This window comes from Nicotiana attenuata, unplaced genomic scaffold, assembly GCF_001879085.1.
Source record: "Nicotiana attenuata strain UT unplaced genomic scaffold, NIATTr2, whole genome shotgun sequence".
In the NCBI taxonomy this organism is placed as follows: Eukaryota; Viridiplantae; Streptophyta; class Magnoliopsida; order Solanales; family Solanaceae; genus Nicotiana; species Nicotiana attenuata.
The window spans coordinates 524,661-537,500 of NW_017670446.1; the positions used below are offsets into that span (position 1 = coordinate 524,661).

General features: G+C 33.3%; 2 protein-coding genes and 1 long non-coding RNA gene across 5 annotated transcripts; 1 reads left to right on the forward strand and 2 right to left on the reverse strand.

The window, feature by feature from the left end:
• Positions 1–1,195: 1,195 nt before the first annotated feature.
• Positions 1,196–2,267, reverse strand: LOC109239520 (probable calcium-binding protein CML44). Its single transcript, XM_019406097.1, has 2 exons — positions 2,040–2,267; positions 1,196–1,766 (listed from the first exon to the last, which is right to left on the reverse strand). The coding sequence occupies exon 2, from the start codon at positions 1,739–1,741 to the stop codon at positions 1,262–1,264; it is 480 nt and encodes a 159-aa protein (XP_019261642.1). The 5' UTR covers positions 1,742–1,766; positions 2,040–2,267; the 3' UTR covers positions 1,196–1,261.
• Positions 2,268–5,426: 3,159 nt separating this feature from the next.
• LOC109239521 lies at positions 5,427–6,875 on the forward strand. Of its 2 annotated transcripts, none has more exons than XR_002069912.1 (2): positions 5,427–6,420; positions 6,504–6,875. It is a non-coding gene; the product is annotated as an uncharacterized LOC109239521 (long non-coding RNA). The 2 variants fall into 2 exon arrangements; XR_002069913.1 differs by having other exon boundaries at positions 5,427–6,412.
• A 384-nt stretch (positions 6,876–7,259) lies between these two features.
• Positions 7,260–11,221, reverse strand: LOC109239526 (putative ETHYLENE INSENSITIVE 3-like 4 protein). Of its 2 annotated transcripts, XM_019406107.1 has the most exons (2): positions 11,041–11,221; positions 7,260–8,967 (listed from the first exon to the last, which is right to left on the reverse strand). In XM_019406107.1, the coding sequence occupies exon 2, from the start codon at positions 8,956–8,958 to the stop codon at positions 7,480–7,482; it is 1,479 nt and encodes a 492-aa protein (XP_019261652.1). In that variant the 5' UTR covers positions 8,959–8,967; positions 11,041–11,221; the 3' UTR covers positions 7,260–7,479. The 2 variants fall into 2 exon arrangements, with proteins under 2 accessions (XP_019261652.1, XP_019261651.1); XM_019406106.1 differs by lacking the exon at positions 11,041–11,221 and having other exon boundaries at positions 7,260–9,924.
• Between the last annotated feature and the right edge of the window lie 1,619 nt (positions 11,222–12,840).

Here is a 12,840-nt window from a genome sequence, read left to right on the forward strand (position 1 = left end):
ACAAACTGCTATATAGTTATGATTTTTATCCAAGCCTCGGAGTTGCAGTAGAAGGTATTGGATGATTCAACTCGTTTATAGGTTAGCAATTTTGCACCAATGATTCGGAATTCAACGCACAGATACGATACACCCAATTTCAGATTCGAGACTTCAAGGAGGACAACACACATATCACGGGAATCAATAACTTGCGATGAGCCAAGAAGGTCAACAAGCTTAAGAACAAGCAAGTTTGGAGCTTTCTGCTTCATCGTGTTGAAGATTGATTTAGCTTCCGATCTTTTCTCCTCGGAGCTCGACCAGACATTGGAAATTAAGGTTTCAAACTGCAAAGAGTCAGACCCAATTTCAAAAATCTTCAATATTCTTCTGCTAGCCAACATGGACGACGGAGTAGGAGCCCGAGCCTTCTTCTAGCCATTTATGGCAGAACTGCGTAGGGGGTAGGGGAGGGGGAATAGTGGGGGCTAGGTTAAGAGAGGATGAGGGATCTATGTGGGTTGGAAAGAAAGAAGCGAGAGGCGGTGAGAGAGAATTTGGTGTGCTCGGAATGAAGAAAGAAGAAAATAATAAAAACCCTAAAAGTGTGCCTTTAATAATAGGCTAAAGGCTGAAAAGTTTCTTTCAAATTATGTACAACATGGGCTAAATATGATAAGAGCTTCAAATCTGGGCCATTTTCGATTGGGCTGCTAGGCCAAGTGACAAGGGTCGTAATTCTTTCTTTTTTTACACCATCAAATTAAGTTGATCACCTATACTGACTTTTTCATTCACTATTCACAGATTTTCTCCCATATATATATATATATATATATATATATATATATATNATATGTATATATATATAAATACAAGACAAAAAGTCACATTTTTGTTTTTTGGATTTTCAAAATTTTCCATAAAAAACTATGTTGTTGATTGCCGATGTTTGCGCTATATTTGCTTGGATAAAAGGATAGAGTTGTTCATGAATATCTCCTAATCAAAGAGAATTATTCTTAATTAGCAGCGGAAACACCTTTTGTCTAGACCAAAGTACGAGCTCCAAGTGCTGAAATGTTTTTATGTAAGACACTAAATTTATTTCAAGTATTTAATATTCTACTTCTTGCAATAGCTTTTGTATTTAGCAAATATATACTAGTCTTACTATGGAATAATACAAGAAGGAAGTTAAACACCATACAAGTAGTCATATATCACAACAATTAATTAATGTAGAAAGTTTCAAAAAGATGAATGAATAGTCAATAATTTACAAATTAGGAATACCCTCAGAATTAGAAACCAACATCATGTTCTTGAATTCCTCATAATCAAGAACTCCATCAAGGTTAGTATCATACATATGAATCATGCTCTTACAATCACTTCCTTCTTTCTCATCCCATAACCCTAATCTTGACAACACTTTTTGAAGCTCCTCACAACAAATAAAACCATCTCCATTCAAATCAAACACCTTGAATGCTTCAACAAGATCATCTTCCAAATTATTCTCCTCTTTTCTCTTTTCATCCCCATTATTTTTCTTCACCATCGCCTCGTAAAAGAGGGAGAAATCAATGAAGTTTAGGCTCGTTTTTCCTACCAAAGATTGGAGCTCGTCAAGATCCGTACAAGCTCCAATCTTATCAAGTAGGCCTTTGAGTTCACCTAAACTCACTAATCCATCACCATCTTCATCAAGCTTGTCGAAAATCCTTTGGATGTGTTTTTCATTTAACGTAGACATACTAACACGAAAAGACTTTGAGGAACTGTAGACGAGAAAAAGAAAACAACAACAACAATCAGCACTCTATTGCTTCAATTTCTAGTTACGCAAACTAAGTGACAAGTGTTGATGAAGAGGGATGAAACCCCTATTTACAATACTAACAAAATCAAATTTGAGTGAAAACATAAAACGTATTCCGAATATAATTTTGACAAACAAAATTTAACTAGATGTGAATTAAATAAACTAATAAATATCAAATCCTATACTCTTGGTTTAATTCCTATATACATAGGAGTTGAAGGGAACTTACATTGTCCTTTGCTTGGAAGTTTAAAATGAAGCTTCTAGGTAGGAAGAATGATGAGAAGACCACGACGAAGAAATTCTATTGTTTGTTCTTTTTTATCCAATATGGGGAAAGGAGAATTTTATTCCCTGAATTGGAATTCTCCTTTCTCCTCTTTTGCTTAGATTCTACTAACTAAGAATGTTGTTATGTCTTTATATAGAGTGGAATCAAACATTTAGAAACGGACCAAATCTCGGTCCCCTACTGTACTGGGAACCTACTAACTATATTTATAGAGTTATTTTAATAATTTGTCAATTTGTGCAAATTAAAAGAAAAGTATTTAAGTAATAGTAGAAAGAAAAGACGTGCAAAGCGTGAATAAATAAGTCAACGTTGATCAACTCCAGGAAAATAGTTTGCGGCTATCAGGGGGAATGGAACGATTCTACAATAGGATTCACTTAATTAATTCGATATGAAACTTAATGGAAATTAAGAATGATGAAGATTTAAATGGTAATCATATTTTAATTTTCTCCCATAAGGCAAGTTGAACACTTAAATCATTTAAAATTTTCCATATTCGTTAAATCCCAAGAATTCTAACACCTAGGTCTTGCATTTATTTGAAAAAAAATATTACAAGAATACTTTTACTCTTCTAAAACTTCTTGCATCGTCTCGAAAATAAGTTTTCCTCCTAGGTTGACTAGCCATGAAGCTTAAGATCATAGAAAGAAGAATATTTGAATTTTATTATTTAAATTAAACAAGTTTATAGCATAGTAAATATTTCGTTTAGATCTTTTGGGTTTAAATATGTCATCTCATTCCTATAAGCAAGTATTACTAAAAATAAAATAAGTAGGCGTTTGGACACGAATTCCGGATTTTTTTTTTCGAATTTGGAATTTCACTAAAATTTGATTTGAAGATAAAATTGTGTTTGGTTATAATTTTTGCAATATATTTGGATGTCTTTTTTTTTTTCAAAATCATGAAACATGATTTATACCCACAACTTGTAAAAATATCAAAACCATCCCAATTTGATTATCCTATTTGAAATAAACAATCAAAATGCTATTGTTTCACTGTTATCATATTTTGCTTTACTGCAATACACAGAAGATGCAAAATCAACTAGGACTGATGTTCCACCATCAGTCGCCAAAGATGTATCTGCCAAAGATGAAAAACTAATGGGGTCATTTTATAAATTTTAAAATATAGGGTAAATTGGTAAAACTAAAAACTAGCAAATTCCCATTTTCAATTGAAAAAGTGGTGAGAACCAGATTTTCAAATTTGAAAATGGTTTTTCAAATGAAAAAGGAAAAATTGGTAAGAATGGGATAACCAAACATTGTTTTCAAAAAAAAATTTAAAAAAAAAAGAAAAATTTTGTATGTCCAAACGGGCTCCAAGTTTGTTGAATTCAAATTTGAGGTTTTTTCCTATCTATACCATATATGAAACCTTATTACCAAAAATGTGCATATTTCCATTATTACCCGCTATGTTTATATTTTTCCTACAAAATTTATACCATTCATTAAATACCATATTAAGAGCCGATTCCTTCCAAATTAGGCGCCTACAAATCTGGGATAAATATTTGAATAACTTATTCCTTCCAAATTAGGCGCCTACAAATTTGGGACTAAAATATTTTTTCATATTCACATAAGATTCATCCCCCCAACTAACTGAAAATTCAGCAAAAATCTCTGCGTCCATCTCCAAATCAGGTATCAACTCTCCGTCATTGATCCGAACAAAAAGGTCATCAAAAATCAATACCGTCGAGCAAATGCTGAGTTTGATGCTGATTTTCTCTGATTTTTGGGGCTGTTTTCGCTGGATTTTTGTTGCGTTTGATGATTTTCATGGGTTTTTTCATGGCTGAAGTTGGACACAAATTTTTAAGGAGCCCAGAATCAATCTATTCTCATCAGGAGAGGAGAACGAGAACAAGAACATTCTTCATGATATTTGATATTGATACAGGAGAAGGCACTGTGAGTTGAGGCATTGGTACATACAGTTATACACTACCACTGATCTCTATATCTACTACAGAAAAATGCTTACCCTTTTGGGAAAGATAATGCCTTTTTCCTCTAAAACCATAAAACAAAAGAAAGGAAAAAGGATTTCTAATTTTCAGGGCGAAAGAATACAATCATAATGAAATTCAAGCATCTTACTGACCACAAAATTTTTGTATGACAAATATAAAATTGTTTTGGACTTCTCTTCTCAAAACTTCATTCTCCCCGTGATAATAACACCAACATCCCGTAAGAAGACTGCACATCAGCGTAATGATTTAAGTATGTATAGAGCAATATTATTTTAAGGGTATCTACAAATTACTACATTTATACTACAATTAAACTGCAATCTATGTTGAAAAAAAATGTTGACTACAAAATTTTCTCCTCATCTACAAATTTTCTACAAATAAACTACAAATCAGTTTATGTATGTATAAAGCAGTATTGTTTTGAAGGGTATCTACAAAATTAATACATTTATACTACAATTAAACTACAATCTATGTTGGAAAAAAATGTTGACTACAAAATTTTCTCTTCATCTACAAATTTTCTACAAAACATCTACAAATAAACTACAAATTAGTTTAAGTATTGTATAAAGCAGTATTGTTTTTAAGGGTATCTACAAAACTACTACAGTTATACTACAATTAAACTACAATCTATGTTGAAAAACTATGAGTCGTATCTGCAATTGCATGGGAAGATTTGCCCTGTTTTTTTGTGATTTTGTTGATAAAATACCCATATTGTTATAGAATTCACCAAAGAATGGTACTCGTTTTTGCGGCAAAACAGTGTTAAACCATTTGCTTTACTTATTTTCATTTTTGACTTTTCCAAAAGACATAATGGCTCTCCGTTATCTTTTAAACTGTTGAGTATTCATCAGTGATGTGAAAAAGCAGAACACAATCGATGTGGAATTTTGTTTGGTTACAGAAGAGGGAAAATGGTAAAAAAAATGTGGGGTATGGGTAAAAACGTGGGTGGGGGGTGAGGGGTAAGGAGAGAGAAACGCGAGATATATAGATACCTTTAATTAAGGAGTAAAAACTGCCCATTAATTAGATGTGGATACCTATAATTAAGGAGTAAAAATAGCCCATTAATTAGACCCTTAATTAAGTATGGTATAAGATTGGTAATTTGGTATACTAAGTGTAATTTACTCAAACCTTAAACATGTAGGGTAAAAAGATTTCCTATGTGGTATAGAAATGTAAAAATTTCTTCAAATTTTACTAAATATTGCCATCTATTTCAAATAGATCATGAACTTAATCATAACTCATAATAAGAAGCAACCTCATTTTTTTCATCCCATTCGGATAAAAAACAACTCAAAAGATAAAAGAAGTATTGTCAATCTCTTTATACCGCAAGCTCAAAGTACTATTTGTATAAATAAAAAACTCATTTATTACTACATGATTTCTTCTTTAAAAAGTAGCAGAATAAAGAATCCGGCAATGAGGTGATCTTTACATTGAATATTGAAATGGTATATACAAAGTTCATGAACAAGAGTTAAAAAGCGAAACAGATTACGCCACCAGCATCTTAATTGTACTAGACAATAAATTATGACCTTGTTAATATGAATCTTCAAGCCTGAGTTTGTTTTTATGTCCATTCTTTGCCGCCTTTAATTTGATCTCGTAAGAACCTATTCCTTAGTTAAAACTACATTGTCTGGTAGATGTTTGATAAAATTCTCGAAAGAACTTGGGATATTTTCTTCATAGTATAGATCCCCCTTTTCTGGAAGGTACAAAATTTAGGAAGTAGGTTAATAACTTGAAGTATTTGAAGTTTATCTGTATAAAAACAACACAATTATTATTGTTGAGTTATTCACGTAATTGAATTGACTACATTTAAGTGCATAAATTTGTTCTACATAAATGGAAAATGTAGCATTTAGCTCTAGAATGGTTTAAACGTTCTTTTTCTATGCACTGGCTTGAACAGGCTAAATTTGATGCAATTTGTTTGTCATACATTTTTAAGGAATTGCATATTTAACTGCTCTCACGCCAAAGTATCGGGATGTTACTCATTTGCTGATCATCTTTACTGTCGATTTGGCTTCACAGGAATAGTTTATTCATTGAAGACATTCTTCTTCGCCAAAGTTCGTGTGCATATACCTAAACTGAGCTGCCTTAAATTTCTCTTTATTATCTCTCGTTGAAGGTTTAATGTATCACTTGCATAAATTTTAGATATTTCCTGTCTTTTGCTGTCACCCATGCTAGCAGGTGATGAAATCTTAGAACCAGATGATGAAAATTACTAAATATCGCCATCATTTAACATGGGTTGGTAAGTTGGTGTGTATCATTTAGAACCAGATTGCGATATAGTTAGTAGGAGAGCACTATGTATTTGTCCATTTATACAAATTTCTGTACAGGAAAGAAGAATGATAGATTGCTGCATATGGGCTAAAGGAGGTGATGGTGGCAACGGGTGTGCCAGTATTTTTCCTAGTCGTCATGATCGTCGTGGCAGACCTGATGGTGTGTTCTCTAATCACTTCATACCTCAAGGTTGGTGGGAAGGAAATATGTAACTAGTTGACTGCCATCTTCCGTCTTTTCCCCTAGTTGAAGTCTCAAGATGAGGAAGACTCGCCCTCTTCGAGAAAAAGAAGAATGGATGAGGATCGAGATGGGGATATCGGCACCTCCTCAGGTTTTATGTTCAATTTACTATCATTCATCTCTTGTATATATCCCTCTTTTTCTCCTTCAATTTTCCTCTCTTAAAACATTGCTTGGCTATGCATCTTGTGTCTGGGTTCTTTGCAAGATCTTTCGATTAACTATTCTCGATTGGTTGACATGATTAAGTACACCGGACAACCTACTCACTGACTGAACAAACAATTAGGATACACCAACTTACTGACCCGTGTTAAAATGATAAAAGTTAGACCTACAATACATCAGATATCTAACCTGAATTTAAGATATCAACTATTTACTAGTAAAGCTTAAACTTAAAACCAACTATTCCTGCGGCTTTAGCCCCACGACTAACTACTTCAGCCGTTGGTTGGATAGCTGAAGTACTCTTAACTTTAAAATATTATAGTGTATCCTGAGAGTCTTAACGAAGTGCTAGCACCCTCTTATATCAGTATTGAAATACGTAATTAACACTTTTTTTTATTTGCTCCTTTCCAAGATCAGTATAGCATAGCCATACCTGAAGAAAGCCCTTTATAAATTATCTAAAAGAAACATAGGACAAAACGTGAAAGAAGAAAAGAAAATTATTACACAGATAAGTTTTATATATATTCATAACTTTATTTCTCGAAACAACAAATGCAGATAACCTAGAAACATGACAGGATGATCTCTCTAGCTGCAACTATTAAATTTTCAACCCTCAAATCTATCATCATAAGCCAGATCCCAAATACAAGTTGCAGCTTCAAAATTTAGATCAACATCTTGTGATGGAGCTCCATTTGAGTTCATGTTCCCATTAGTTGTCAGATCATAATCCAGCTGTTCAAGGACAACATTATTGTCTCCCCAAAAGTTTTTCAAATTTTCCAGAACCCCGCCTGATATTTGTGTATGGTAGTTTCCAGAGCTACTTTTTACCTCCATATTGTTCATCAAATCTTGTTGGAAAATAATCTCCCTTTCTCTACCCAATATACTTTCTTCATGTGGCTTCAATTGTGCCTCATTGATCAAGCTAGAAAAAGTAGTACTATTGATGGCCAAATTAAGTCGTTGCTGATCATCACGATGGGAACAGCTTATCTCATGTTCGATTCTTGAATTCTTGTCAACAAATCCCAAACCTAAACCACTCTGTGGGCAGCTCAAGTTTTGGCATGCGTAAAGTACATCTAGCTCCATGCTCATCACATGGTGCTCAAAGTTGGACTTCCTCTTCATGTCATTTCTTATCAAAGTACTAGTAGATCCATCAAAAGCAAGATTATCCTCTTTCTCGTCCTCATCTTCTGAAATCTTGAGGGCCCTTTGTGTGAGCTCGAGAAGGGCTTGTTCTTGGTTAACAACTTTACACCAAGTAGATGTTTCTTTAGCAGTCATCTTGTTTTGCAAGCTCTTGGACTTAATCACCAACCTCCTCATCCTGCCTAAATCAGGAGACATATGTTTGATAACTGCAGCCAAAACACTAAGCTTCCATGCCTTGTTCAAATCATGGGGCTTCCTATAAGGTGGTGGGCCTTGTTCCTGGGCCAAGAATCCTTGGTCACCCCACCACAGTTCCTTCCCTGTGGGCCACCAAGGTGGGCTTAATCCTCTCTCCAAAGGAAACGTTCGCTGTGGAGGGATACAATGTTGCATCAGGGCAGAAAGCAGTGAGCCCAAAGTGGCGTCTTGCAGTTCTTCAAGAAGATGCATATATGAGGAGGAAGGATCCAATATATCATTCTCCTGCTGCTGCACCAGTAGTTTGGGCAAGAATTCAACAATGGCAATAGGGGCATTCTTCTCGAACTTCACTTTCTCCTTCCACCAACCTCGCAAGCTATCTGAAGAGCCCGTTACCAGCTTTCCCCTTTCTGGCACTATCCCAAATACAAAGCCTTGACCTCCGCACACCTCCATGATTTTTACCATGTACATGAGAATAGAATCTTGAGCTCTGGATGTCTTTTTCCTGCGAGATTGTTCTTGCGCCTTTGCCTGTTGTGACTCATCATCAATAATCTCTTTTTTGTTGCTGCTTCGCATAGACTTGAGCTTCTGCAACAACATCTGGTCTTTCCACATGCGCCTCTTGAGATCATCGTAGCTGATATCTTCTACTTCTTCATTCTCTTCTTCCTCTGGTTCTTCCACTTCACCAATTGGGCTCAAAGGCTCAATCATTTCTTCCAACTGCACCATGTTTAATTCATCATAGAAATGAAAGAAGAAAGCAACAATATATCTTTAATATATCTATTGAAGAATACAAGTTAGAAAAGAACAATCAAAGTTTAATGTGTATAGCTGTATGGCAACTTGTTTGCCGAGGTCAAGATGATTGGATATCGTCTGAATCTACATAAAAGAACAATCAAAGTTTAATTAGGTACATGTGTTTTTTTATGCTTATTTCGACTTTATGAGTTACAAACATGTATTGAAACGTATCCCACCTAGTACTTCCTTATAAACGATATTCCTGTTGTATGTTCCTTTCATCCGTTTTGGTTGCTCTGTCATGAGCATGACTCTTGTTGTTGATATTGATGTCCCTCTTAAAAATGCATCATAAAGTTGATCATGTGAGAAAACATGTTACAGTAGATACTATCCAACATTAAGAATTGTCCAGAAAAGTGAAAACTCATGAACAACAAATCACCTAGTGCATCTCCAAATACAGACTATATTTTGCTTGCCCCCACCCTCTTATCCATTAAATCAATGAATCAAAACACCTAACGTTTCAGTTGCTAATTGTAAATAGATGTGGCTGATAAATTATGAGGAGAAATTCAAATTAATGCATTTGCTAGCATTTTGGTGTATGTTGGACATTGTATGTGAGAAATACACACACCATTAGATTTTCTATGTTCCATTATTGTTGTTTGCTGTATCAATATAACTTCTACTTATCAAAATATAAAACCAAACAAAATAACAGTCGTGAATGGGAAATTTTTCTATTCAACCAACAAAAGGTATTAAAGGTTTCACAAACTCATTACAGCAAATGATCACTCCTATAAAATAGATTACTGGCTGAGTTGATCACAACTAATCGTTTTTTTTTTTTTTGGCAAAAACTAACAAAAGGTAGTAAGCGTGTGACTATAAGACAAGAGGAAACTAAATACAAACAGAAAAGGGATTATTTAAAAAACAAAGTAGTTAGCAATCCGAAAACTGCTAATTGTTTTGAACTCCAAAGCAACTAAATGTTCATAGAGTAAAGTTGATTAAAATAAATCTAAGATGCACATGTTGATGTTACTGTATTATGGGAAATGTATTAACCAAAAAAGATGAACTATGTAAAATTCACATACTGGAATTATAAAATAGAACATAGAATAAATCACCAACAATACTATCCTAGGACAGACTCCCTGAAACATACCTTTGTCATAATATGAGCAACATCGATCATAAATGTTACTCCCTCCGGTCCACAATAAGTGACCAATTTGCTTTTGGCACACCCATTAAGGAAATACTAAATCCTATACGAAAATAGTTAGTGTGACTAAACTACCCTTCATTAAATGTTGCACCATAGTTATAGTAGCACTACTTCTCTTCTCAAATGTGAGGAGTAAATGACTTTTTAGGGATACGTACATAAGGGTAATTTTGTAAAAACAAATTGAATATTTTCTTGATTATATAAATGGACACTTATTTTGGACCAAAACAAAAAAGCAAATTGGTCACTTAGTGTGAAGCGGAGGGAGTACACTACGTGCATAGGCTTTCCTGAAACATTTACAGGCATTAAGACATCTCATCACATGTAGAATCAGCTAAATGAAAGTGCAGCAATCACAATTTAAAAGAAAAGACCTCATAATTGATCAATTAATTTAGAAAACAAAACATATCAAATCAAATTAATCAGCTTATCTGACAATCGAGGACCTAATTGATAATTTAAAAAATAAACATTTGAATCTTAATTAAGAAAACTTGAAGCTTGATGTTCAATTGTGTTTTTCATGAGTTTGTTATATATTAATTTTGTACGTAACTATTAATTTCAAGATTTCGTTTCTTTTAACTTCTTCAACTATCTCCACCCTCCATCCCCCAACTTACCATATATTTTTTGTTGAAGAGACATGGAATTATAATAACTCTTCTAGCATGGATTAAGGTATAAAAGAAGTGATTTCCATAGCAAGATACGTGAAACTATTCTAGATGAGAAAAGTTTGTGTTTTTTTTTTTAAACAAGAAGAGAAAGCAAGCCAAAAAGCATACCTGTTACTCCTTTTATTCTAGCTAGCAGTAGTTGTAGATCAACAAGCGTAATGTTTATTCACGAATTGTAATCACATCCAAGAGTCAAGGGATTGTGGATGGATGATAATCATCTATGTCTCAATCACTTGTACCCCTTCGATGTAGTTTAAAGAGATACTTTCTTCACATCAAAACTTGCCACCATGCATTTCGTTAAGTGACTTTTCCTTGTAGGCGTGAGTTTGTGCAACTATTTGTAAGGGTTTTCAGAAAAAAAAAAAGAAAATATTATTTAGGTAAATAATAAAGGGGGTAATATAGTAATTCAAATGTAAGTTGGGTTTCTTTTATATATATATTATCAAAGATATAATTAAGTAAATAAAGTGTATCATCTCTAACGGTTTAAACTTCCATACGAGTTGGTCACACAGTTCGACACACACGACAATTGTTTAAGCAGATGAAAGATAAATGGGAAACTTACGAAAATGTCCCAAATAAATCTCAACTTACCAACCTCTAGTCATTAGTCATAGACTTACCAAAACTAGCCACCAAAAATTAGAAAACCAAATAATAGGGTTCTTTCTCTCAAAGAATCACATGCAAAAATCACCTTCCATATTTTAAAGCGTGATTAGCAACATTAGATACAAGACGGAAAGGAAATTTCATGAACGGGGTAGCAAATAAGGTGATGAAATACAAAAATCTATACAATATTCAAAAAATCTAAACAAAAAAGGAACTTTTTCAATGGGTATAGTTGAAATCTATTGAAAATATATAGATAAGTCAATATACAAAATTTGAGGAAGATTGGAGGCGATTTGAACTGGTTTTGTATCAAAATTCATAATTAAATCGAGTTAAAAAAAGTCTTCTGCGACACATGTATCAAACATGTATCACGCATGTATCTCACTCACAGGTATACATGGATATACATGTGATACACAATTGATACAAATATGATACATATGTGATACACAAATGATACACATATCACTTTTTTGTCATGTTCAGCTTTTACTTCGAATTTTCAATTCAAACCACCTCAAAACTTCACCAAATCATCCCAAAACTGAGATTCAAGCTCCTTAAGTTGTGCCCAATCTATTCTAATAACACTCACTCAAAACAAAGCAAAAATTTGATATTTTTTTGCTACAAATAGCTAATTGGCTAATTTGGCTAATAGTAGTAATATTTTATCAATTGGCCAATTTTTGTAATGAGCTACTTATAAATGGACATAGCTGGTAATTTCCCAAGATAAAATGCATATCAATGGATCCAAATGATATTGGATTTTTTAATTTCTATATATATATTGGAAATGCTAATATTGGTGTAGTGTGGCGGTGAGCAACGACAAGGGAGACTAAAGGCAGGGGCAGAGCTACCCTTGAAAATAACGGTTCGAGTACTTTGGTTCAAACTTTATATTGTCTTAATAAATTTATTGAATATTTATAAATTATTAATTTAAAATTCAGTAATTTAGTACGCGTTTGGACATAAAAATGGTGAAATTTCAAAAAAAAAAAGTAAAAAAAAAATTCAAGTGAAATGGTATTTGAAAATTAGAGTAGTGTCTGGACATGAATATAGTTTTGGGTTATATTTGAAGTTTTGTGGGTGATCTGAGTGAAAATTTTGAAAAATAGCTTTTTGAAGTTTTTCAAATTCGAAAAATTCCAAAATTCATTTTCAAGTGAAAATTAGAAATTTTATGACCAGACACTAATTTCGAATATATATATATATATATATATATATATATATATATATATATATATATATATATATATC

Excerpts from the sequence above, each read along its gene's own strand:
- LOC109239520 (XM_019406097.1), bottom strand. The coding sequence starts at position 1,741 with ATGTCTACGTTAAATGAAAAACACATCCAAAGGATTTTCGACAAGCTT.
- LOC109239526 (XM_019406106.1), bottom strand. The coding sequence starts at position 8,976 with ATGGTGCAGTTGGAAGAAATGATTGAGCCTTTGAGCCCAATTGGTGAA.